Source organism: Dromiciops gliroides, chromosome 6 (assembly GCF_019393635.1).
Source record: "Dromiciops gliroides isolate mDroGli1 chromosome 6, mDroGli1.pri, whole genome shotgun sequence".
Classification (NCBI taxonomy): domain Eukaryota; kingdom Metazoa; phylum Chordata; class Mammalia; order Microbiotheria; family Microbiotheriidae; genus Dromiciops; species Dromiciops gliroides.
Window position 1 is genome coordinate 121966684 of NC_057866.1, and position 26874 is coordinate 121993557.

General features: G+C 36.8%; 1 protein-coding gene across 1 annotated transcript in view; it reads right to left on the reverse strand.

Moving 5' to 3' along the window:
• Nucleotides 1-26874, reverse strand: part of TEC (tec protein tyrosine kinase) — a 122635-nt gene that overhangs the window by 16584 nt on the left and 79177 nt on the right. Inside the window, exons 4-11 of the mRNA XM_043971048.1 lie at nucleotides 21238-21342; nucleotides 15552-15633; nucleotides 13648-13776; nucleotides 12131-12171; nucleotides 9740-9912; nucleotides 8968-9033; nucleotides 3079-3133; nucleotides 1060-1139 (exon numbers count right to left, since the gene is read on the reverse strand). Coding sequence (XP_043826983.1) covers nucleotides 1060-1139; nucleotides 3079-3133; nucleotides 8968-9033; nucleotides 9740-9912; nucleotides 12131-12171; nucleotides 13648-13776; nucleotides 15552-15633; nucleotides 21238-21342 — 731 coding nt within the window. The remainder of the gene's footprint in view (nucleotides 1-1059; nucleotides 1140-3078; nucleotides 3134-8967; nucleotides 9034-9739; nucleotides 9913-12130; nucleotides 12172-13647; nucleotides 13777-15551; nucleotides 15634-21237; nucleotides 21343-26874) is intronic.

A 26874-nucleotide genomic window follows, 5' to 3' on the forward strand; every position in this document is an offset into this window, starting at 1 on the left:
AAAAAAGTGATTAAGGGATCGGTGTCTATCTGGAGGAGGTTCTCTAGTGAAGTGCTCCAGGGATTCCCTGCTCAACATTTTTTTTTTTGGCCAATTACATGGATTAAGGCATAGATAGCATGTTTATCCAATTTGTGGATTACATGAAGTTAGGATATCTAGCTAATCTAAAGAAAGAATTGGGATCCAAAAATATTTTGAAAAGCTATAAAGATTAATTTAATTGTGATAAATGTAAAGTCCTATACTTGGGTTCAAAGAATCAGGATATGGAGGCACAACTAGACAACAATTCACATGAAAAAGAAGTGTTCATTAGTAAACAATAGCTTAATAAGAGAAATGATATGATGGTCATTAAAACTAGTAATGAAGCCTTCATGGAGACATGATAGCTGCCTTCAAATATGTGGAAAACTGTCATGTGGAAGAAAAAATAGAACTGTTCTACTTGGGCCCGAGAAGACAGAAATAACAAAAATAATAATGACAAATAAATATTATTTAAAATAATAAAAATTAAAATTTATAGATGCGGATTTCAAATTAATGAGGAACATTTTTGTAACCATTAAAAGAAAGAATGAACTGCCTCAAGATAGTGAGTTCTCTTCCACTCAATATCTTCAAGGACAATCTGGATGGCTAGTTGTCAGTGAGATTGCAGAGGGAATACTTCTTCAAGAAGGGGTTGAGCTAGATGAACTGTGAGATCCCTTCTAATTCTGAGAATCTGCGGGTTTTTTTTATATGACTCAAGGGGGAGTACGAATTTTAAACACTTGAATGTAAGAGTTATATTTATAGCAAAGGAGTTTTTGTCATGAATTTCAATGTTTGCTTTTTTTTCCAAAGGCCTGTCATACTATGCTGTTGTCCACAGGAGGTGGCCTCCTCCATAAAACACATTGGGTTATGAATCCAGATAATAGAAGTGGCTTTAGAAGCAAAATTTAGATTATTTTTTAATATTGGTATAAAAGGTATGTTGAATTTTATGAATCTAGCAGTCTACAAAAGAAATCCAAACAAACTCTAAATAAAGGTTGAATGACTTACCCTCCAAATTTGGTATAAAGGGAGACTGTGTATAGGCCTGGTTGACTGGAGTCCCTCACAATGAAACCACCTTCTTTATCCTTAAATTGAAACACAAAGCATGTTTTATATGCCATAAACCATAATTCATGCCATAAAAATGAAACTGAAAAAATATATTTGCAATTAATCCACACATTTTTTTCAGTCCTTAAATTTTACATTGGACCTGCCTATATTGAATGCCACTTCCTCCCAGGCCTATTCCAACCCTACCTACCTCTTCCATATCAAAGCTAGAAGAGGTGACAAAAACATATATAGAAAATGCCCTAACCATTTCCCACAGATGGACATTCCCATGAAATCAAACCTATTCTCATTTCCTTTAGGCCCTGGCTGACTATGCTAGCAATTAGTAAAGAAAAATTATTCTATAATACTTGATTTTCACTTCCTATATTCTCTCTTTTAATTAAATCTTTCAATCTTAATTCAATACAGCTTTCTGCTTATACGGCAATTTTCCAAGTGCTTCTCTTTAGTTAAGAACTACATTCCTCAATTTTCAGGAAAGCAAATGGTTGGCAGCATTATTCCATAGATTGGGAAATGGAAGCATAGTGAGCCAGTGTTCTAGAATACTTAAAATAAAAACCGTGGAGGTTAGGATAATCTGCCTGAATATGTGAGGTAAAATTCCCCAGTGGATTCCTAGCCAAAAAGAAAAAGATAGAACTCAGAATTTTTATGAACCTCATGCTCTGAAACAGCTCTTCTACCAATAAAAAGTCACTACCAGAAATTAAGATTATGCTTTAAGAGCAAAAGTACACCAAATATTGTCAAAAAGGCAGATTTTGTTTCACTAATTCATAGTTAAAGATAATGGGACAATCCTTTATTCCCCTGGTGAAGTCCTAATTACATATCAATGTCTTTGGTGATCTTATATGATCTAAGAGCTTTAATAATTTATATGCAAATTATTTCCAAATCTACATATCTAGCCCCACCAGTCTCTCTCCTGAAATCCAGTCCTGCAATGCCAACTACCTTCTGTCCAGCTCTATCTGGATGTCCCTCAAAATCTATCCTTCTTCCCTATTTCTATTAAGGACAATGACCCACATTCGCAATCAATAGCTATTATTTAGTTTTTACTATATTTAGTTTGTGCTATATTAGTTATTTGATTTGTGCTATATTATTTAGTTTATACTATAGTTAGACTATATAAACATAGAACTAAAAGGAATATTAGATTCTATCAGGTCTAACACCCTCAATTCCCAGGGTCTAAAAATTGGAGTCTAGAAGGACTAAGTAATATTTTCCAAGTCTAGGTTTTACACACACACACACACACACACACACACACACACACACAGAGAGACACACAGAGTTTTAAAGGATAAATCTGCTAACTATCCTAATTAATAAGGTAGCATGGCAAATTAAAAAGTCAAGGAGCTATAGATTATTTCCCACTAACCAGTTCTGAAAAAATATGTGTTATATTAAAATGTTTATATAAAATACATTAATAATAAACAAAATTATTTTACAACAAAATATTTTACATTGAAATATTTCATATATATATTTATACTATTTCATATAACTATAAAAATATATCCATTAATTATTTTTCAGAGCTGGCTAGTGGAAATGAATCTACCTCCCTGACTCTTTTTAATTTGTTATACTACCTCATTTAATTTAAGCACATTAAGATAACTAGCAGATTTATCTTTTAAGACATATTTTATGAAGCTATTTTCACCTCACTAATTATCACAAGTATAAAAATGGTACCACATACTAGCAATCTAAATCATTTATTTGAAAAAAAAATTACAGTTTCAAGAACAGAGAAAAGGCTGACAGTTCAATGCGGAACTTACATGAAGCAATAATGAACAAGTAAGAAATAGAATGAAAAGGCGATAACATAGTTAACATCAACATCTCACTCCTTAGTGCCTATGGTAAGAGATAGTAACTGTATCTCTGTACCAAGATAACACAGTCACTTACTTCACTTTTAAGGAGTTGCTCAGCTTTACTCCTATTCATATTTCGACAATACCATCTGAGGAAAAGAGAAATGAAAAGGTTTGAAGTTAGTTTTTTTTAAGGCCCAATCAAATATACTCCATCCCATATGACAACCTGCTTTTAGGTACTGTGACACTACACTGTAATACTATCCAGGATTAAGTGTTTCTCACTATTCAAGAAAGGAAAAGATTTAAAAAAAAATTTTTTTTTTGGAGGTGAGGGTTTCTGGAGGGTACAGTCAAATGGCTCTCACCCAGATTAGTCTATTCCATAACCTTTCCATTCACCCTTTCCCAGCCTCTTGCTTACAACCCTCCCATAGTACTAGGGCCATAAGAATAAGGAAGCAAAGAACACTTGGACCAGAAACTATCTGGGAGGAGCCCATAGTTTTCATTGTGATAACAAAGTTCCTCTCATTTTAAGACCACAATCATTATTACCAACCACCTTGTAAAGATTTTTCACAAATCACTGGGCTGCAAGAAATCTACTTGATCCATATGATATTGGCTGCTGTCTTCACATTCATTAGTGTCACCACCCCACTCCCACCCCCACACACCACCTCTTCCAATCGTTCTAGCTTTTCTATTACTTCTCATGTCACCTAAGGAAAAGCTCCAACAGAATACCTCAAATTCCTTCCCAAACATCAATTCCCCAAATGGTGAGTCTGGAAGACAGAACAGAGGCTGTGGGTCTTATCTGAAATAATACAGGGTCAAGAAAACAGAAACAAAAGGAGAACAGACTACAGCTGTGGAAATCATAATAATGCACATGCACACACACAGGTAATACACGGAAAAGAAGTTTAAAAAAGAACAAAAAGGATTCTGTTACTACCTTGTTAAAATGATTACTACTAGTATTGGTTCAGACCCATGATTTCATTAGAAAAGAGATTAGCAACTTGTCTATAGTTTATGGTCCTAGAGATTTACCAGGAGCCACAAGAAGTCAAATGGTTTGCCAAGGGCCTCATAGCTATAATATGCCAGAGGTGGGACTTTAAGCCAGGTCTTCCTGCCTTCAAAAAAAGTTCTCTCTCTACTATGTCACACCACACTGCCTCTCTAAAGTTAAATAATTAATAGAAGCATATGCCAGATTTTTCTTTTGCTTTTCTTTGTGCGCTGCACATGTGTGTTTTAGATGGGTGTCTGAAATAATATTAATAATTATAATTATATTAGCATAATAATAATGCCCAAATTCAGTAGGAAAAAAAAAAGTATGAGACCAATTGCCTGCAGATAACTGGTACTCTTCCAGCTACTCTGGTTGTTGTCAGGTATCTTTCCAAGCCCTGGGGATCCCTCTGTTGTCACAGAAGTTGGGACTGACTCTATTCCAGGCAAGGAGGTGAGTTATGCTGCCTCTGAAGCAATAGCAGGAAGAGTCTCAGGAGTCAGAGATTTCAGGCCATGCCAAGTGATTCATGGAAGGACAACTCTCTACTTGTCGAAATAACCTCTGTGCCAAATTTCCAAGCTCAGTCAAAATCCTTTCTCCTTGACCACCCCTTCTTTAATGACAATGTATAGTCAGGGAATGGAAGGTCATGTATATCCCATGAAACTAACCTATTAGTCTTCTGCATCCTGAGTTCAAAATTGCTTATATATTGTGATATGAACAGTGATGCTAAAAGCAAATCCACTTTCCAAATATCTGACCTACCATTCTGCCCGAAATTCTACCATTACAAATTTGTTCCTTTGGTTTAAAATTTCAGAAATTTTGTGTTAAAATACAATTACCGGGGCAGCTAGGTGGCGCAGTGGATAGAGCACCAGCCTTGGAGTCAGGAGGACCTGAGTTCAAATCTGGCCTCAGACACTTAACACTTACTAGCTGTGTGACCCTAGGCAAGTCACTTAACCCCAATTGCCTCACTAAAAAAACCAAAAAACCAAACAAAATACAATTACCTCCTGGATATCAATATTATGTTAAGCCATTATTTGTCACCGAGATAGTAGAGACCTATACTAACCTCTGACACAGCCCTGAGGTGCACATGTGCTATATGTCCTAAGTTCTTACTCTCTTTCTAGAAAGTTTCTCCCTCTAAAATTCAAGAGTGAATCCAATATATAGGGGAGCCTGTGAATCCTCACTTACAAACCAAAATGTTCCCCCAAATTCTCCTTGGGAGTACAAAAGTCTCACTGAAGGGAGAGAGAAGGTAGAGAACAACCAGTGGGTTACTCAGTTCTGAATCACTACCCCAAACAACACCCAGCAGCACCAAGTTGGCATAGCCTACTATGCACCTCAAAGTTTAGCATACTGCTTTCCAAGATGTGTGTATAACTGATGTCAGTTTCTGATAATCCTGAGTATCCTTGTAATATGCTTTCTTTAAAAAACTACAACAGTGAGTACCTCCTTGTGGACACTTTTTGTATCTTTAGAGTTAATATGAATTTGCAACTGTGTAGACCAAAATAAACAGCTTAAAGCAAATTAGATTACCAGATTACTTGATCACCTAACAAGGATTCAGGAAATTTGAGTTTTTCTTTTTCTTTTCTTTCTTTCTTTTTTTTTTTTTGTTTGGAGAAAGGGAAGAATGAAGGAGAAAGGTTTCAAGGTCCTGGGCCTACCCTAGAGGAACCATGTGAGGAATCACCGTGCTGAGGTTTCAATTCCAGTCAATAGATTGACAGGATCAGGGCCCATGAAACTTGGTTTTTGTTCAGTTTTGATAACTGTACTTAAATATAATTGGTCTCTTTTATAATCTCATGTATTTTATTTCATGCATTTATAAAATTATTCTGAGAAGAGATCCATAAGCTTTACCAGGCCACCAAAGGGATCCATTGTACAAAAAAGGTTAAAAACCTTTCTAACCCTTTTCTAAATAAATGCATGCAATGGGCAAAGCACTGTCTTAGGTAGTTGGGGGACACCATGAAGATATTATGTGCTGGAAGAAAGGGGGACAGGAAGTAGAACAGAGATGACACAGGAAAAGAAAGGGGGAAAAAAGGGAAGTAGACGACAGCTAAAGATAAACTTTGCCTACTTCACAGTTCTGCTTAGGATTGACACTGCCCAGTAAATCCTAACCCTATTTATTCTCTGGGGTTCCTTCCTCTTCCCCATTCCCCCACCACCCACACATCCTGCAATGACAACCCTGCCTGACTCAATTCATATTTATTTTTATATATAAATGTTGATCATTTAAATAGGCATGACCCAGTGGTCTTGACCTAGGACAAAATACTTAATCTCTCTGTGCCTCTGTTTTCTTCCTTTGTAGAACAAGGGGACAGAACTGGACTAGAGGACTTTACAACTCTACATCCTCAATTGTAAGGAAGCATGCTAATTAAACACTGGAGATAGAGAGAAAAGGAAAAAAAATAATCCTTGCCTCAGAGGCACATTGTACTCTGGGGCAGGGGAGGAGCCAAATGGGGATGATGAGAAAGGAAGATGGTAAAGGTTATTGGAGGAAAAGGACAGTAACACTTTATGGGAGAAAGGGGAGGGTTAAGAGAGGTTTTGCATACACAAGTGGCACTTGTGCTGTCACAAGGAAGACAAAGATTCTCATGGCTTCCTTCCAGTGGCCCTTGGCTTCACCAAGGATATAGAGTCAAGAGCTATGTTACTAATAGACCCAAGGTCCTCAGAGACCACCAGATGGAGGCAAATAGCAACCACTAGACCTACTCTGCTGTCTAGGGCCCTTCCAGGTTCTATACTAAAAGCAGTATGGCTCTAGTCCATCAAATGGTCAGAAAATGGGTTATTTTTAGTCCTGGGTAAATTGAAAGCAAGATAAGGTGAGGCCTAGTGACCAAGAAACAGAGCTTTGGGATAAGATTGTTGTCTGGCTTTCCAGGCAAGATTCCCTTCAAGAATGGCATGATATGACAGGGCACCAGGGGGCAGAGAAGAGCTCTTTTCCTGCCCAAATTCAAGGTCCACCTTTTCCCCTCCCTTCAACTTCTCCTTTGGGTTCAAATACTGTGAATGAATGACAGACATCTCCACTTCCTGGACAGCCATGGAGGACTTCCTGGCAAGTTCAGCGAGTCATATGTAGGTGTAAGGCATGTAAGACATCAGTAAATGCCGAATTTTAGCTTACATAAATTTATTGAGAGGCATTATCTAGAATTCTTTCCTGGAACTAAATGAGCCACAAGGGAGGGGCCCCAAACAAATCAAGTTCCTATATTCTGCTAGAGAGCCAGATGACCTTAGGATCATAGATTTAGAGTAGGAAAAGACCTCTGAACTCATCCAATTCTCATTGTAAATTCAAGGAAACAAGTTCAGAGGTGACCTTGCCCAGAATGACACCAGAAGTTAGGATAGAGTGCCAGGCCTGAAGTCAAGGAGACTTCATCTTCCTGAATTCAAATCCAGCCTCAGATGCTTACTAGCTGTGTGAACCTGGACAAGTTCCTTAACCCTGTTTGCCTCAGTTTCCTCATCTGTAAGATGAGCTGGAGAAACAAACCACTCTAGTATCTTTGCCAAGAAAACCTTAAATAGGGTCATAAAGAGCTGGACATGACTGAAAAATGACTCAATACACAAGTAGTTAAATGGCAAAGTTAGAATTTGAACTTAAATCATCTGACTGCAAATTCAGCACTTTTTCTATAGCACCATGTTGATATGTCTCCGTGTTCTTCCCAGTGTCAAGAATCTTTACTTGGGGGGGCGGTTAGGTGGCGCAGTGGATAAAGCACCGGCCCTGGATTCAGGAGTACCTGAGTTCAAATCCGGCCTCAGACACTTGACACTTACTAGCTGTGTGACCCTGGGCAAGTCACTTTACCCCCATTGCCCCGCAAAAAAAAAAAAAAAGAGAGAGAATTATTACTCGGGCCTCTTGACCATATCACTTAAAAATTCCAACCCCTGCTATCTTCTATAATTATGCTAGTTTGGTTCTTACTCTCCTTGTACTTATTACAACAGCAGTCACTCCACCTGGGTCTCTGATCCCTATTAAAAATAAAATATGGGGTGGGGGGGCAGCTAGGTGGCACAGTGGATAAAGCACTAGCCCTGGAGTCAGGAGTACCTGAGTTCAAATCCAGCCTCAGACACTTGACACTTACTAGTTGTGTGACCCTGGACAAGTCACCTAACCCCAATTGCCTCACTAAAAAAATTAAATAAATAAAAAATAAAGTATGCTAGCACCTCAGTTCAGTTTTCATTTTCCATTTAAGCAAATATTACTATTGAGGAGAGGAATAACTGAGAAGGGGATATAAAAACTCACAAAAGGAATGAGTAAAACTTTGGCAGCCAGTTACAGAGCAGCCAGTGTGACTGCAGCCTGAACCCACATGTATATATTGCATCAAAAACAGGCCACTTTGTGCATCATAAGTACTTCAATTATGGATGAATGGGCCAGAAGCAGGATAACTTTTGGGTTCTTTTTCCTAGAACTGCTTTAGCTTGACCCTACTGTATTCTTACATGTATGTAAATACATGCATCTAAGCAAGACAGTGCCTCAAAGGAGGGAAAGGAGAGAGGAAAAGCTGGAGGGGGAGAAGCAGAAGAAGATCGGAGTGAGGAGAGGGAGGGGGAAGAAATAGAATGAGAGAGGTAGAGGGAGAGAGGGAAAAAGAGAGGAAGAAGAAGAGAGAGGCAGAAGGAAAGGGAGAAGGGGAGAGAGAATGAGAGAGAGGAAGAGGGGGGAAAAAGGAGGGAGAAGAAGAGGAATAGAGTGGGAGGAGGGGAAAGGGAGAGAAAATGGGAGATAGAGGGAGGAGGGAGGAAGGGAAGGAGAGGGGGAAATAGACAAAGAAAGAGACACAGAGAGAGGGAGATGATCTATTTTTCTTGGTCATGAAAATATTTACTTACTCATATTGATCTAAGTTGCTTGGTTTCTTCCCTGTAACATAGTTGCTTGGAATGTATCCTTCACTCCTAGAAGTAAACATTGAGTATTAACAGAGGGGGAAAAAAATCTCTCTGCTGACACTATAACTCCCACCAGAGCAATTCAGGAGGAGCCCTAAGCATCACTGAGTTGGGAGGCTTAGTAATGACTGAATCCTGCTAGAAAGCTATAGGCTAAGCAGGAGTGAAAGGCTTTGACCAGGAAGAGGGCTCTTTTCACATATACAGCATTTCAAAATACAAGTAGGGAGAGTATCACTGGGGCAGAGTTTGTGGGAAAGAGCCCTGGTACCCTGCAAATTAAGTCTGCAAGGTATTCTTGTCACTCAACCCTCTTCATTTTCTCTTAGGAAGCCTAAATTAAATTTTATAGCTTTTACTACTTTGACTCTTCGCTAGTCTCAAATATGATCACCTAAATGAATTTTAAATGAATGGGAAAAGTTTAAATTATGAAATTAAAGGGAATAAGGAGAGCTTAGCATGAAAAACATAAGCTTAAATTCTCTCACAATATTTGAAACCACTTAGCAGAGTCCCTGGAAGATAGGTGCTATATGAATACTCATTCCTGGACGAATGAGGCAGATCCCCAAGTAAAAGTATACCAAACCACCAATATGTAGATATCTATATAATAACATGTGACTTCTGAAATATCTTTTTAATTTAGAGACATCTATTTTTCATGTAATATTCCCCAAAAGGAACATAATGGAGAAAGTCTATTTACCCATACTTATCTCTTGCTCTCCACCAATGAACATCATTTTTTTCCAGTATAATATATTCTTGGCCTCTCTCTAGTCTGAGATCATGTGTTTCTGTTGCATGGAAATCATACATTGCTACAACTATTTCTTCATTTTTATCTTCTTCAGGCGGAAGAGGAGGTGGAGGCCTTCGCTTTAAAGAAAAAAAAAAAAGAAGATAAAAATCTCTTCTGCCCTAGGCAAGCACAAAGTTTTGACTAGCTCATTCCTTCCATCACTAGACCCATGTTTTGTTTGAAACATTGAATGTTCCAGACTTTTAGGGTAGAAAATAAGTAGAAACATCAGTTTCTTCTAATTTCATCTGGAGGAATATCATGCCATGCTGTGACAGTAATTAAAAAGAAACACAGGTTTCAAAAGGGAGAGAGAAGCTGAATGACAACCATTTCACCAAAAGAGGAAAGCCAGAGGTAGATGGAAAGATAACAAGGCTCGATGGAGGCATGTCGAGTTTCAGGTACCAGCAAAGCATCCTCATAAGATGTCCTGGTGGCATTTTAAGACATGGATTTCAAAATTATAAAGGGGCAAAGCTGGAAATAGATTCAAGAGAAATGTGCATAGAGTTGATGGCTGAATTCAGTCATGAGAATGAATGAGACTGCTAAGAGACAAAATGTAAAAAGAACCAACAAGATGGCTGAGAACAGCACTTTGGGGAAAACCTACCTTGTCCAGTAAGGAAGAGGACAGGGAGCCAGCAATAGCAATGGAGGAGCAGTTAGACAGGCAGAAGAACCAAGGGAATATGGTATCTCTTAAGCCATGGGAGGAGAGATACCCAGAAGACAGAGGAAGTCAACAATACCAAATACATACAGAAAGTTCGAGCAGAATAAAGGCTGAAAAAATCCTGAATTACAGTTTCCAAATTTTTATCAAGGAGAAGAGACAGTCATATTTATTTACTCACTGATAATTCTCCTTCTGTGAAACAGTGATTCTCAGGAAAACAGCTGTAACACTGATGAACATAATATGCTGACACAATTTCAGTCAACTATCTTACTCCTTATCTCATTCTTCTCAGAAACTATCCCAAACCTTCTCTTCCCTCCTGAAGCCTCCCCAGCTAAAGCCTCAGCTGAGGACCTTGTTGCTTTCTTTGCTGAAAAACTTGATGCCATTTGATGAGTCCCCTCTTCACTCATTCTCATCTCCCAACTCTCTTCTCCTTTGCCCCAGTCTTTAACAATGACTCTAACAAAATCCTTTTCCTTACTAAGGACATCCTCTTTCTACATGTGCCCTTGAAAGTACCCTTTCCCATTTTTTCCAACAAACTGAATTTTCAAACATATTCAATCTCTCTCATATTTTCTCTCCCCTTTTCAACTACTTCTTTCATTATTGTATTCAAACATGACCAAGTCTCTCCCATGCTTTAAATTTTCACTAGATCCTGCCATCCCCTCAAGAGATCATCCAATATCTCTTAAGCTTCTTGAAAAAGTTGTCTACATTTACTGTCTTCATATCTTCAACCTCTCATTCACTGATCAACCCTCTACAATCTTTCAGCTTCTTAGGTTTGTAATCTTGGCATCTTTGTGCCTTTGCAATAGAAGGCCCTCTCATACCTGGAATGCACTCCTTCATTACCTCCACCTTATAGATCCTGTTCTTTTTTGAGGATACAGCTCAGATACCATATTCTTCATGAAGCCTTTCCTGATTCCTCTCAACTGCCAGTGCCCTCCTTCTCAAAGTACTTTGTATTTAACTACTAGGTATATGAAAAATTATATATATATAATATATATAATTTTATATACCTAGTAGTTAAATATAATATATTAACATTTATACACATATGTGTATAATACACACACACATATATATATATATATATGATTTTTAAAAATTGTCTCCTTCTAATAGAATGTAAACTTGTGAGTCAGGATCATTTAATTCTTTGCATTTGCATCCTCATTGTCTAGAATAGTGCCTGGCATTTTTGTTGTTATTGTTGAGACATTTCAGTCATGTCTGACTCTTTGTGATCTCTTTTGGGGTTTTCTTGGCAGATATTGGAGTGGTTTGCCATTTCCTTTTCCAAGCCATCTTACAGTTGAGGAAACTGAGGCAAACAGGGCTAAGTGACCTGCCTAGGGTCATAAAGCTAGTAAGTGTCTAAGGTCAGATTTAAATTCAGGAAACTGAATCTTCTTGACTGCAGGCCCAGCACTATATCCACCGTGCCACCTTGTTTCCCCCCCTGGCACATAGAAAATGGTTAATAAATACTTGTTTAATCAACTAATTGATTAAACCAATATTGATTATTTAATCAATTAACTTATTATTGATTAAACTACAGACCCTTCAGTAAATTAGAGCTCCCCTACCTTATTTTTTTCTGGCGCTGGAGGTAGTACTTTCTTTATACCTGGAAATACCAACAAAAGAAGTGGGTCAAATTCATAATGAAACCAATAAGTTAGAAGAGAAAATGATAGTCCAACATGAATCAATTTCCAGCACACATGCAACATAAATAACTCATAGGAAATAAACATACACAGAAAAAATACCCTGTACTGATTCAATGGGAAAAATTAGAAAAATATATCAAAGACTTCATAAAACAGAACAAATAGCATTTCGGATACCTTGGGTTTGTCCAGAAGATACTTAATGTGATATAAATAAATATCAGAGAATCCCTGAAGAACTCAGGTGCAATGATTACTAGTATGTTGGGGTTGAAAGAGACCTCTGAATTCACATAATCCAACTTCCAAAGCTTTAGTGATCCTGGCAAGTGGCTATTTAGTTTTTACTCAATTACCTACTGTAAGTGGAGCTTACTACCTCCTGGGGAAACCCAATCTATTTTTAAATAGCTAAAATTAATTGACCAAGCATATTACATAGGTGTCAGGAAGGATTATGAAGTCGAATGAGATCAACATAATAAACCTCACCACTTTGTATATTTATGTTGTTGTTGTTGTTTTTTTAGTGAGGCAATTGGGGTTAAGTGACTTGCCCAGGGTCACACAGCTAGTAAGTGTTAAGTGTCTGAGGCCAGATTTGAACTCAGGTAGTCCTGGCTCCAGGGCCGGTTCTCTATCCTCTGCACCACCCAGCTGCCCCACCACTTTGTATATTTAATAGTTTAATCCCTAAAATTGCTATAATCATCATCAGCTATAGGCTTTATTTAGTGCATACAGGTGAGAGACTGAATTACATTGTCCTTGTTTCTTAGTGAATAAAAATGTAGCAATTCTAATTTATCCATAAGCCTGTAGCTCCTTTAATTAAAAATAAACCCTACCCTTATAAAAAAATACCCTTAAACAGTGTAATGATCCATGGTGAGATTCATTAGTTAAGTGAAAATTGCCGCTGCATTTATCACAATGAAGTCCTGATGTTTTTAGGTGACCACTGGACCAAAAGAAAAATGTACAGAGCATGATATCCAAATTTAGATATATCTGTGGTCAGGTTTAGGGTTTAATATGATATGCTTTTTAGCTACAAATATGAAAAGCATCTAGTTGGTAATAAATAAGGCAACAAAAACCCATTATTTGTAATGCTATATCATCAGGCAGAAATTGTGCCTGATTGTGTATCAAGGGAGTTGATTCTTATGCACATGTGTATATGTGAAGTCATACAATGGAAAGCCCCACCCCACCCCCAAATAGACCAATTTTTTCAATTCCTTAAAATGGATTTAGTAACAGTAATTTTTCTCAATCTAATAAAATATATCAATAGCAGGCTATTAGGAAGCAAGTAATGAGAATGACACATGACACATAGTTTCCTGACTATCTGCATTGATCACAAATATATACCTCTAAAACAAATATTAATGATAATTATAAAAAATCAAAATAACACTCACTACTCTCAAAGAGGTTATATTTCTCACATCCAGGTGCTAACTTTTCCGTTTGTCTACAACACTGATAGATTCCATCTGCCCAGAGTTTGGGATGGTATTTGACCATTAGGTTGTTGTTGTGTTTGATTTCTGTAATTCAAAGGAACATCCATTATTAGAGGAGACAATTCACCAAAATAAGAATTCATAAATGATATTTGAATTATATTATATGTTCCCTTTATATGGTATTTATTATGAAATTTCCATGATAAATAATTTAGGGTAGTCTGGCCCACATAATACAGTAAAGTTATCTAGTTTTGTTCCTATTCTTTTATTAACAGAGAAACCTTTGTTAACATATCTGATGTTTGCTACACTGTATGGTATCACAACAAAACAAAAAAACTCATAATCTTTCATGGAAGGGATGATAGAAGCTTATGCAAATTAAGATATCTCCATTTTTAAACATTTCATGACAAAACAATCAATCAACATTACTGATTTACTGGATTCCCATCGACTATGCGATCCTATGTTAGGAGATAAGGCAGTTTTCTATGGAATGAATATCAGTTCCTGCTTTTAAGTCTAGTATAGGGAATAATACCATAAGTATCTTTAATAATAAAACAATTATCCTACAAGGGGAAGTGAAATAAGAACAGAGGAGAGATATGGACAAAGCATTATGAGAAATTTAAGGAAGGAAAGGTCACTTTCACTGGGGGTGTAACGGAATAGCTTCATGGAGGAAAGACCACCTGAAGTGACCACTTTGGAAAGGGAAAGAATTTTGATAGAAAGATACAAGGGGAAAAAAAGGGAAATCCATTTCCAGTACAGTAGGAACACAAACAAATGCACTGAATAAGGTGATGAAAGTGTCATACAATCATTAATAATATTTATCACAACTAGTTCACATTTATATAGTATTTAAACATTTACAATGTATTTTATATTCATTATGCTATTTGGCCCCCGCAATAGCCCTGTGAAACAGGTACTATTATTATCCCATATGACAAAAGAGGAAACTGAGGTGCAGAGAGATTCAGTGACTAGGATCATACACATAGTACATGACTGAGCCAAGATATGAACCCAGAGTTTCATGATTCCAAGCTCCATTATGCCAAGCTATACCCCTTAGAGGAGAGTCCTATCAGGCTACAACAAAAAGCATATGAAGAGGTGTAACATGAGAAAAGTCTGGAAATGATAAGTCAGAGTGTGGAAGACCTGCAATGCTAGGATCAGGAATTTATATTTTATTAGACAGAATTTATTTATATTTTAATAGAAAAGCAAGATTATGGAGATTATAGTGACATGACAAATGCAGACCATTAAAAAGACTTCCTGAGCTGTGATGTGAAGGATATAATGTAGAGGAGATAGACTGGGAGAAAATTATTTAGGAAGCAACTAAAATAGGGAGAATGGAAGGGAGGATGAGAAAGAAATAAGCCTTGTTTATAATGTCTACTATGTGCCAGGCAATGTGCTAAGCACTTTTTTACACCACAGAATTACAAAGACAACCAAGGAGAGCAAGGAGACATGTATATGGCATGAAATCCAGAAACCAGCTCACCTGGTTCCACCTAGACAAAGTCAGACACTCTATATCAGTCTAATATCAATAGAAGAACCAACACATGGCCACTGACATCACAAAATTAAATAATATCAAAATTACTGCTTGTTCTAAGGAATTAACACACCACTGCATTTCTCATAATCAGCAGGGTTGTGTTCTCATCATGTCAGTAGATCTATCCTCTAATTTGCAACTATAAATGTGAATGACTGAATAGAAATGTTGATGGTATTTTTGTTTTTAATTCAGACATGTCCTGCCCCTTAAATTCCTCACATATCTATTTACATTTTACATTATATATACTTTTTACCTTCCTTTAAGCTCTTCACCCATCGATCCCTGCTTTGTGCAGTAGGGGCAAAAATGTAAAGTGTAGTCGAATCATGGACAACCTGAAATGAAATGAAAGATTAGCCCAGTGAGAACTATTCACATACAACTTTTTTTTTTAAAAGAGGCTTATTAAAGCGTATTTCAGATCCAAAGTACTTTGATCCCTTCCTTATACAAATACAAGTACTTCCTTCTTCCTTCCTAAAATGAAAAAAAAAATTTGAAAGGATTCTTTTAACAGAAGGAAAAAAAGATTAAAATAAGGTGAGAGAAATACACAAATCCCAGCTGCTTCTATCACCTTGATGCCCTGAAATGTCCTTAGATCCAACTGGTGAATTTTCAGTTCTTCCTTTAGCATCCTCCTTCAGTGTCTTAGTAGAACAATTTTATGTTGTTTATTTCAAACTTTTTCTCCTAACTACCAATAAAATGAACCCATTTTATCATGTATCTTTTATCTATGAATCATAAGTATACAGCTGTTCCTTACTAAATAATTCACAGACCACTGTAATTGTTGTAATCAGCATTTATTCTCTCATTATGTCAGTAGATCTATCCTCTCATTTGCAATTATAAATGTAAATGACTGAATAGATATATTGGTGGTATTTTTTGCTTTAATTGAGACATGTCTGTCTTGTCCCTTAAATACCTTCCATATCTATAGTTATTTATGTTTTTTGCCTTCCTTTAAGTTCTTCACTCATTGGTTACTGGTCAAATTCAATAGTTGAAAATCTAGAATTCTACCGAAGATAAAATAGGAGGTGATTGCTCCCTTTGCAAATGGATTTACATTCAGAAGGCTTTTTCTTTGAATGTTTCCTATTGTATTTAAAATAGGATTCAAATTACAAAAAGTCAATTTAAATAAAACTCTTCTGGAACAAAATCTTGCATAAAGCAATGCACTCATGTAGTGTATAAGCAAAAAGCAACCGTTTTTAATTGGATTATTTAGCTGCAAACTGTTCTGCTTGGCTCTGCCTCTTTGCTATTTTAGTATTAAGACCAGGTGTAGAGGCTGGGAAAGTCCTCCAGCACTTTTGCTTTCAGTCTATCATTTTACCCTAGACAGCTGTGAATTACCACAGTCACCTACCTTCACCTTAGTACCATTGCTGTCTATAAATATTTTTATAGTTTTTCCATTAATAAACCATTTAACAAATTATTCCTTTCTCAGTAAGTTTGCATATGAACAGACATGATGTAACAACTGTGAGAATATCACAGAATTGTAACAACGATAGGGGCAGCTATATGGCGAACAATAGATCACATTCACATAAAGCTTTAAGGTTTATAAAATTCTTTCTTCACAGGGCAGGTAATCAAATTTTTATTATCTCTCTTTTATGTATTTTTAAAAATCGAGGTTCAGACAGGTGATCCCTTGCCAATGATCTTGCATCTATAAGGTTTTTTTTGTTTGTTTTTTTAAGTGAGGTTAAGTGACTTGCCCAGGGTCACACATCTAGTAAGTGTTAAGTGTCCGAGGCTGGATCCAAACTCAGGTGCTCCTGACTCCAGGGCCAGTGCTCTATCCACTGCACCACCTAGCTGCCCCCGCATCTATAAGTTTTGAGGGCAAGATACAAGGAGTGACCTGACTCTCAGTCCAGCCCTCTTTCACTATGCCAAGCTTGCCTCTTAGAAAGAACCAAGGTAAAGCCAGGAATACAGGTCGATTTTAGGATAGATGTGTGCTCCACAGTCCCCCAAATGAACTAGAGTTTGGCTGTATGTACTCTTCCAATCCCACTTGAATATCAAACAAGGAAGCAACATGTTAGAAGGGATCTGGCCAAGATCCTACCAGAACAGAAAAAAAAGCGGGCAGTAGGAAAGGAACCAATGACAGTTGCCAGAAACAATACACTCTTAGAGAAACTTTCTTAATGATAAGTAACAAGATTTTCTTCAAAGATGTCAGCTGTTACACAAGGTGATTATGTAGCTTCAGCCCCAGAAAGTGAGAAAAAAAGGGAGATAAGAGTCAAAAGACAGTGAAATGACAGTACAGAGTGGCAATGGGTGACAAAGAGTACTGTAGTTTGGCTGGAACATAGTGTATGTGAAGGGGCACAGTAGAAAACAAAGATTTATTAACTTATTGATAAGAAATGGGGAACCACTGAAGGTTTTTAAAAATAGGAGTGACATGATCAGAATTCTACATTATGAAGATTATTTGAGCAGGGGTATTAAGGATGGATTGGAAAAGTGATAAACAACCAAGAAGTTCAGTTAGAAAGCTATTACAGTAATACAGGTCAATGTTGTCACACTCAAATAGAAATGCAGAGCCACATGTTGACTTAGAAAACCACAATTTAACATTATCCATGCTCTACTGTATTTGTATTTATTTTGTTAAACATTTTAATCTGGTTTGGGCTTCAATTTTCTGGCCGCTTGCACCTCTGATCTAGGTGATAAGATGAAGGCTTGCACGGTGGAAGTTCAGAGGCAGACAGATGTGAGAATTATTGGAAAGACAGGATTGAAACATTATGTTCATTCATTTGAGATAGGGAGTAAAGAGAGAGAAGTCTGAAAGATAATTGAAGTACCATCCTAAGTGATCAAGAGGTTGGTACTATCAAGAGAAATAAGAGAAGTATTTAACAATTCTCAATTTATAAATACCATGTAAGTTAGAATATAAAATTATATAAGTAGGGGCAGCTAGGTGGTGCCATGGATAAAGCACCAGCCCTGGATACAGGAGTACCTGAGTTCAAATCTGGCCTCAGACACTTGACACTTACTAGCTATGTGACCCTGGGCAAGTCACTTAACCCCCATTGCCGCCGCCCCCCCCCCACAAAAATATATATATATGTAACAATTATACTAGTAAATTCATAAAATTAATTTTAACAGAAATGTAAGAAGAAGACAAAAATAAGTAGACTTCACATTTGGCAAATCAAAAGAAAAGATTAACAGTAAAGAAAACATAGATCTGATCTGCTTGTTTAATATTTTGGAAATATCAGACATACAGATAACCAAATGGGAAAAGCAGGAAATATATGTTCTTTACAAGTATACATAAACCAGTCATAAATACTGATTACTAGTTCATAAACTATCCCTAGGCAAATACTGAGTTTATTTTAAAATTTGCCAAGTATATACTAATGCCCTTCATGAATATGGAAGTTAAAATATTACATAAAATGGTAGCTGATAGTATACAACAACACATTAAAAATTATTCCTCATGACCAAACAGAGTTTATACTAGGTATTCAAGACTGGTTCAACAACAACAGAAAAACTATGAACAATCTACCATATAAACAAAAAGTACTAAAAAAACCCCCAAACCTCATGATTATAACAATGGAAACAGAAAAGGCCCTTGATAAAAGGGCAGCTTCTGTCTTTATACCCTTTTCCTTATTCCATGCTTGGTACAGAGCAGCTTTTTAATAAACACCTCTTTTTTTAAAAAAAAAATTTATTTATTTGCGGGGCAATGAGGGTTAAGTGACTTGCCCAAGGTCACACAGTTAGTAAGTGTCAAGTGTCTGAGGCCCTATTTGAACTCAGGTCCTCTTGAATCTAGGGCTAGTTCTTTATCCACTGTGCCACCTAGCTGCCCCAGTAAACACCTCTTAAAGGAATGAATCCATGGATTTTTTTAAAACTAAGAATAACAGGAATAGAAATATGAAAAAACATGATAACTATAAACTACAATGTCTGAAATAAAGCAACTTCTTTATGATGGGGCACATTAACAATACATGGATAAGTTGGGGTAATTTAATAAAAAGGACACAGTGCTCTCAAAATTAATTTTCATATTTAATGTGGCAAGATATTGTGAAGTTCTCGCCTTGGAGTGATGAAGATCTAGGTACAAATCCAGCTTCTGGCACCAAATAGCTATGCAACCATGGATTAATTTCTCTAAGACTCAGTTTTCTCATCTATAAAATAAGGATCATAAAACTGATATTATCTACCTCAAAGAGTATAGATGCAAAATTATTTTCATCCTTTAATGTTCTAATATTAAATGTTAGCAATTATTATCAAAGCTCCATTAAAACTGAATAACACTGAATATCTACCCAGTGATAGTTTATTATGATAAGCAACTTCATCAGAATGGCTTAGAGTTGCCTCAGAAGTTGGGACAGTTAGAAGGTTATCGATGGGAGAGAGAAGATGCAGACAATCTGCATAGGAAAAGACATGTCATTTCCATTTGGTGGAGCCAAGTTATTTCCCATCTTTGAGACTTTCTTAAGACTCTGGGTGTCAGGGATAGTCTAAAAAGTAAAAGCTTAAAACTAGAGGCAGTAACCTCCCTATCAAAGAGCAGATGTCTGAGTTTGAGAGTGATTAAAGATATGTAGGTCTAAAAGAACAAACCCACTGTCCCTCAAAAAGAGGCAAAAGACAGTTCCTACTCTCAAGGAGCTTACAATCTAATTGGAAAGACAACATGACACACACACAAACACACAGAGGGATGCAGACATATACATATACATACACACACACACACACACAGAAGCTACATACAGGATAAACAGAAAATAATTAACAGAGAGAGGGCACTAGAATTAAGAAGGGTTAGGGAAGGTTTCCAGTAAAAGATGGGATAGCATATCCAGTATCTATAGTTATAGCTATTCTATTAACTAGCAGTAGATGGCTGGGAATTACTTAATCTAAGACTTATTTTCTCTTATACAGTGGAAGAATAATACTTGGGCTACCATTCCAATAATACATGTACCACTAATATTTGTACTAGCATTCTTGTGAGGATCAAATAAGAACACACATACACACCCACACCCCAAAGAATGATAGCTAGATAAAATTATTACATAGCCTCATAATAACTTTGAGAACACAAACGATGCTTAACACAAGAGCTCTTCACTCAGGCCATGAAAGATCACAGAGGAGGTCTATGACAACCTTTTTCATTTCCAACAAGAAACTACAGGTACTTCTTTATCTTGCCTGAGATAAAGTTAGTCTGACTGGCTGTACAGTGAGAGGACTATTTTCAGAGGCAGCTATTGGGTAACATTGTTTTAGGTCAGGGTTCTTAACATTTTTGTCTTGGGCCCTATATGGCAGTCTGGTGAAACCTCTGGACCCCTTCTCAGAATAAAGTTTTTAAAGGCATAAAAGAAAATACATAGGATTTCAAAGGAAATCAATTAGACTGAAGTATAATTTTTGGGGGGGGGTGGTGAGGCAATTGGGGTTAAGTGACTTGCCCAGGGTCACACAGCTAGTAAGTGCTAAGTGTCTGAGGCCGAATTTGAACTCAGGTACCCCTGAATCCAAGGCCAGTGCTCTATCTACTGTGCCACCTAGCTGCCCCGAAGTATAATTATTTTTGTAAAAAGTTCATAGACCCCAAGTTAAGAACATTTGGTTTAAATCAACAGAGTCAAACAAGTCTTGGAAAATTTCAGCACACAAGCAAATATTAAGAAACTCTAGGGGGAAATTTGTTGATAACAAATGTCTAATAAAGTGGTGAACACATTCAACATCAGTAGATGAAGAAATTCTAAAGCACTGAAATGATGAAATGATAATGGTAAATAGTCAGCTTAACTCAAAACCCTGCAACACGCAAAAGCAAAAGCAAAAACATGAACACTCACCTGAAATGGATATTTATTTTGACAAGGAATAACACCATCATCAATCTTCACTATTTCCACACATTTGATTTTTGAAATATCAACAAATCCTTTTCTATATTTTTTCTGTTAAAAGAGAAAAAATGATATATTTAAGATTATAGGATATAAGAAAAAACTTTATTTATTTATTTGGGGGGGGGAGGGTGAGGCAATTGGGGTTAAGTGACTTGCCCAGGGTCACACAGCTAGTAAGTGTCAAGTGTCTGAGACTACATTTGAACTCAAGTCCTCCTGACTCTAGGACCAGCGATAGTTTATTATGATAAGCAACTTCATCAGAATGGTGAGTTGCCTCAGAATCTGGGACAGTTAGAAGGTTATTACTATAACCTTATAAGGTTACTCTATCCACTGCGCCACCTAGCTGGTCCCCAAAACTTTATTTTTAAATAGCTTTTTAAAAAAATCTTTGTTTTGGGGCGGCTAGGTGGCGCAGTGGATAAAGCACTGGCCCTGGATTCAGGAGTACCTGAATTCAAATCCGGCCTCAGACACTTGACACTTACTAGCTGTGTGACCCTGGGCAAGTCACTTAACCCCCATTGCCCCGCAGAAAAAAAAACAAAAACAAAACAAAATCTTTGTTTTGATTTAATTTGTTTGTGAAGTAATTCAAAATATGAACATTATTTCCTCACAATTTGACAATCTTTTAATAGTTATAATACCCAATAAATGCTAAAATAGTGCACATTTCTTCAAAAAGATGAACCCAGTTAATAGAGCTTAGGTAATGAAAGAAAAATTGCTTCATTTAGGCCCTAAAGTCAAAAGAATCAACCTACTTTACTCCCACTTTGTCTCCACTTATACCCCCAAGAAGAAAAAGCTTAAAGACCAAAGAACAATAATTAAAAACTCACATCTACATTGCACTTTAAAGTTAACAAAGAATTTGCCCCACAACTCCATAAGGCAAGAAGGTAGAACAAGTATTATCCCCCTTATACAGATGAGAAAACTGAGGCTCAGAGAGTTCAAGAGGCTTAAACCCTTGTCCCTTCAACTTTTAAGTGTCAGTTCTCTTTCCTCCTGGGTTCAATCCAAGGGGGGGTCTTTTCACTACCTGGCACTGAATAAACTTTAACAAACCAAGCAAAACCACCCCATGGCCATGTCCTACAAACCCTACCCCAGCAGCTAGCATATTTTTCCTGTGTAAAGGTCCTCCTACTAGACATAATACAAAAGGCCCTAGGAAGAAGTGAGGTGAGGAGTTAAAGTAAATGTAGGAGTGCTCTATTCTACTTCCACCAAAATGCAACTTGCTTCAGATATAATCCTTGTAAATAATTAAATTGTGGGATCCTGGAAGTGGCAGGGACCTCTTAGAATAAATAGCTAGTGCGAACCTTCATTTCATCAACAAAGAAATGAAGAAGCAAGAAATTTCCATCACTTGCCCAAGGGCACTCAAATAGCTAGCACCTCAGGTCACCTGACTCCCAATACAAAGTTCCAACCGCACAGGGTGAGCTATTTCTATAATTTTTTTTCCTCTCCTTCAGGAAAAAACAAAACAAAACAAAACAAAAAACAACCACAAGAAACAACAGAGCAAGTCCTCTTGATCATCTATGCTAATTCAGGGCAAGACAGTGTGGCCAAAGGACTTTTGTGAATCATTTTACAAGGCCATTTCGAGCAATAGTTTCAACTTCCTGCCCACCAACATCTACTTTCAAAAAGCCAAATGAACTGGTTTTAAGTTTCATTTCCTCTGTTTCTTTGCCTTTGCTTGCTCTATGGAGAATGTATCCTAAAGATCAAAGAAAAACACAGAAAGTGCGGGAAGAGGGAAAAGGAAAGGGAGCTGAGTACAAACTGAATAATTAGCAATAGGGAACCAGAACTAGCATTAAAATCTCAAAGCAGGATGGGAAAAACATGGTAATTGTGTTGATTATATTATAAGCAGTTCTTGTTGAAACCTCAAATTCATAATCTAGAGACTTTACGATTATTATAAATGATAACCTGTAAGGAGAAAACTAGTTCCAGAAAGATAAATCCTCTGTCTAAACTCGAGAACACAGGGCTATCCCCAAAAGCAATGGCTAGAGATGGGCTTTTTGCAGATTTAGCGAGGGCTTGACATGAGAAGGCAGGAGTAAATGTATGTACGACCAATGAGAAATGAACAAATGAGCCCTTCAAATTTCTTATGTTTTCCTTGTAATGAAACCTGTGGCAATGAATTCTAGGTGAACTCTGAAAACTAAACCGTTTTAAATTTCTTCCTTAAATGCTAAATTCTCACAAACATCTCAAAGGATCTTTGTGAGACTAAAGTATGAATCTGAAATGAAATTGATTTAAGTAGGATTTTTTTTTTTTGGAAAAAAATCCCTCTTTATGAAATACATGGGCTCTTCTATGACATTAAAAAGATGTAGGGGCAGGTAGGTGGCACAGTGGATAAAGCACTGGCCCTGGATTCAGGAGGACCTGAATTCACATCCAGCCTCAGACACTTGACAATTACTAGCTGTGTGACCTTGGGCAAGTCACTTAACCCTCATTGCCCTGGGGGGGGGGTGTAGATGTTAACAGGCACTGCTACTTTGTTGGTGGAGCTGTGAATTGGCTTCCTATTCCCTTCAGGACCAAATATGAAATCCTATGACATTCAAAGCCTTTTATTACCTACTGTCTTCCCCTCCAAGTTTTCTTGGACCTTACTCCTCACCCCATATTCTTCAGTCTAGGGACACTGGCCTAATTGCTTTCTACAAACAAGACACTCCACCTCTCAGCTCTAAGTATTTTTTCTGTCTGTTCTCCATGCCTTGGAATATTCTCCCTCCCTCCTCATCTCTACCTCCTGTCATCCCTGGCTTCATTCAAGTCCCAAGTGAAATCTTGATACAAGAAGGCTTTCCCAATCCCACTTAACTCTAGTGCCTTTCTTCTCTTAATTATTTCCTATTTATGCTGTATATAGCTTGTTCGCACATACATATTTCTTTGCTTATTGTCTTCCCTGTTAGACTGTGAGCTCCTTGAGGGCAGGGGCTGCCTTTTGCCTCTTTTGGTATCCCCAGCACTTAGCCCATGCTCAGCACATAGTAGATGCTTAAAAAAATGTCTACTGACTGACTGAATTGGTCCATTCATTCCAGAAAGCAATTTTGTATTATGTGAGAAAAGTTGCTAAACCCCTTGTATACCCACCCTCTAAAATCTCACTACTCTGTGTGTGTGTGTGTGTATGATGACAGAAAAGTGCTATATATTCCAAAATACCCATAGCAGTGTTGTTATGGTAACAACAACAAAAAACCTAGCAACAAAGTGACTACTCCATGACTAGGAGATGGCTGGACAAATTAGGATATATAAATGCATGAAATACTAACGTGCCATAAGAAAAGACAAATATATGTGTATCTGCATGTATATGTATAAAATAGCTATATATGGAATTCAGACAAACATGTTAACACAAACTGATACAAGTGAAGAAAACAAAAACAGGAGGATAATATATATATATGAAAATTACAATAATATGAATTTTACTAACACTAAAAAGTAGTCAAAATCTTACTAATTGTAATACTCAATCTAGGTCATGGAGAAAATATGAAAGAATATATAACTCTTTTCATAAGAGATGTGAGAAATTATAGGTACGGAATGTTGAATTTATTGTCATATGAAGACAGTCAATTTTGATTAACTATTTTTGTTCAATTGAACATGAGGTATATCAGGAAATGACTCTGGTGTGTGTGTGTTTTTTTTAAAGGGGTATCAATAACTCTTAAAAAAAAGATCTGAACTTTAAGATGTCACATATTGTTCAACCCAGGTTTTAAGGAAAGGCAGGTTCTTAGCTAAAATAACAAAAAGTTTAATTTTTATGTCATTGAAAAAATACCTATAATTCTATATACAACACACCTCTATTACAGCCTACTTTTAATGGTTCATGATAATGCATAGGTGATCCTGGGTTCTAGAAAACTATGTTCTGTCAGATCTTATCAAACTGGTAAATGTAGGACTATTACATAGTAGGCAGGCAAGCATCTGAGGACCAACCTTGGTGAGTAAGGAGGTGAATCATCATGAGAACACTGGTCATCAGGTTCTAAATTTTTTCCTATCTGCAGTAATTCATGAGAACCACCCAATAAGCTATAAAGGAACTGAAATTTGTCCCAATGAACCAATGTAACCAAAATTATAAGGAAAGCAGAAAACTGGGAAATAATTTTTGCAACAAATATCACTGATAAAGACCTCATTTCTCAAATATATAGAGAACTGAGTGAAATTCATAAAAATACAAGTCATTCCCAACTTGATAGTCAAAGGATATGAACGTAGAAATACAAATTAAAACAACTCTGAGGTATCACCTCACACCTATTAGAGTGGCAAATATAACAAAAGGAAAATGTTGGATGTTGGATGGGTTGTGGGAAAAGAGGGACACTAATCCACTGCTGGTGGAGTTGTGAAATGATCCAACCATTCTGGAGAGCAATTTGGAACTATGCCCAAAGGGCTATAAAACTGTGTATACTCTGATCCAGCAATACTACTGCTAGGATTATATCCCAAAGATATCCCCCAAAATAGAAAAAGACCTATTTGTAACAAAAATATTTATAGAAGCTATTTCTGTGGTGGCTAAGAATTAGAAATCAAAGGAATGCCTATCAACTGGGGAATGGCTATACAAGCTGTGGTATATGCTTGTAATGGAATATTATTGTGCTATAAGAAATGACAAGCAGAATGATTTTGGAAAGGCCTGGAAAGACTTATATGAACTGATGTACAGTGAAGTGAGCAGAACTAGGAGAACATTGTGCAGTGACAACAGAATGGCTTGATAAAAAAAAAAAACTGTGAATGACAACTTCTCTCAGCAATACAATGATCTAAGACAATCCCAAAGGACTAATGATGAAGCATATATAATATCCACCTCCAAAGAAAGAACTGATATTGATTGAACACAGACTAAAGCATGCTATTTTTCATTTTATTTTTCATTTTTTCCTTTTATTTGAGCTTCCTTTTACAAAGGACTGAAATGGTAATTTTTACATTAGTACACATGTATAACCTATATCTGACTGCTTACTGCCTCAGGGAGGGGGGAAGGGAAGGAGGGAAAGAGGGATAGAATGTGGAACTCAAAACTTTAAATAAAAGTGTTTATTATCAATAAAAGAAAAAAAAAGAAATTTGTCCCAATGAAGGAAGTTCCTACACTGATTAAATCGTGGGCCAATGAAGTATCTATAATTTTCCCCCACAATTCATGTTTAAGATTGATTATAAGTAATACCTAGGGAATCCTAATTGGCAGAGAGGTTTTACTGATTCTCCCTTTTGGGGATGGCATACTGATTGCTTCAAGCCTAGGACATTTGGGGGCCTTCTCAATGGAGATCCATGGTCATTCAAAACAGATTTACCTAATTATTCTATACTGGAATAACAAAATAGATGAAATTTAATAGAGGCAATTATAAAATACTGTACTTGCATTTAAAATAATCAGTTTCACAAATATACAATAGGAACCAGTTATACAGAGTGGGAACCAGCTCTCTCACATATGCTTTATCAATG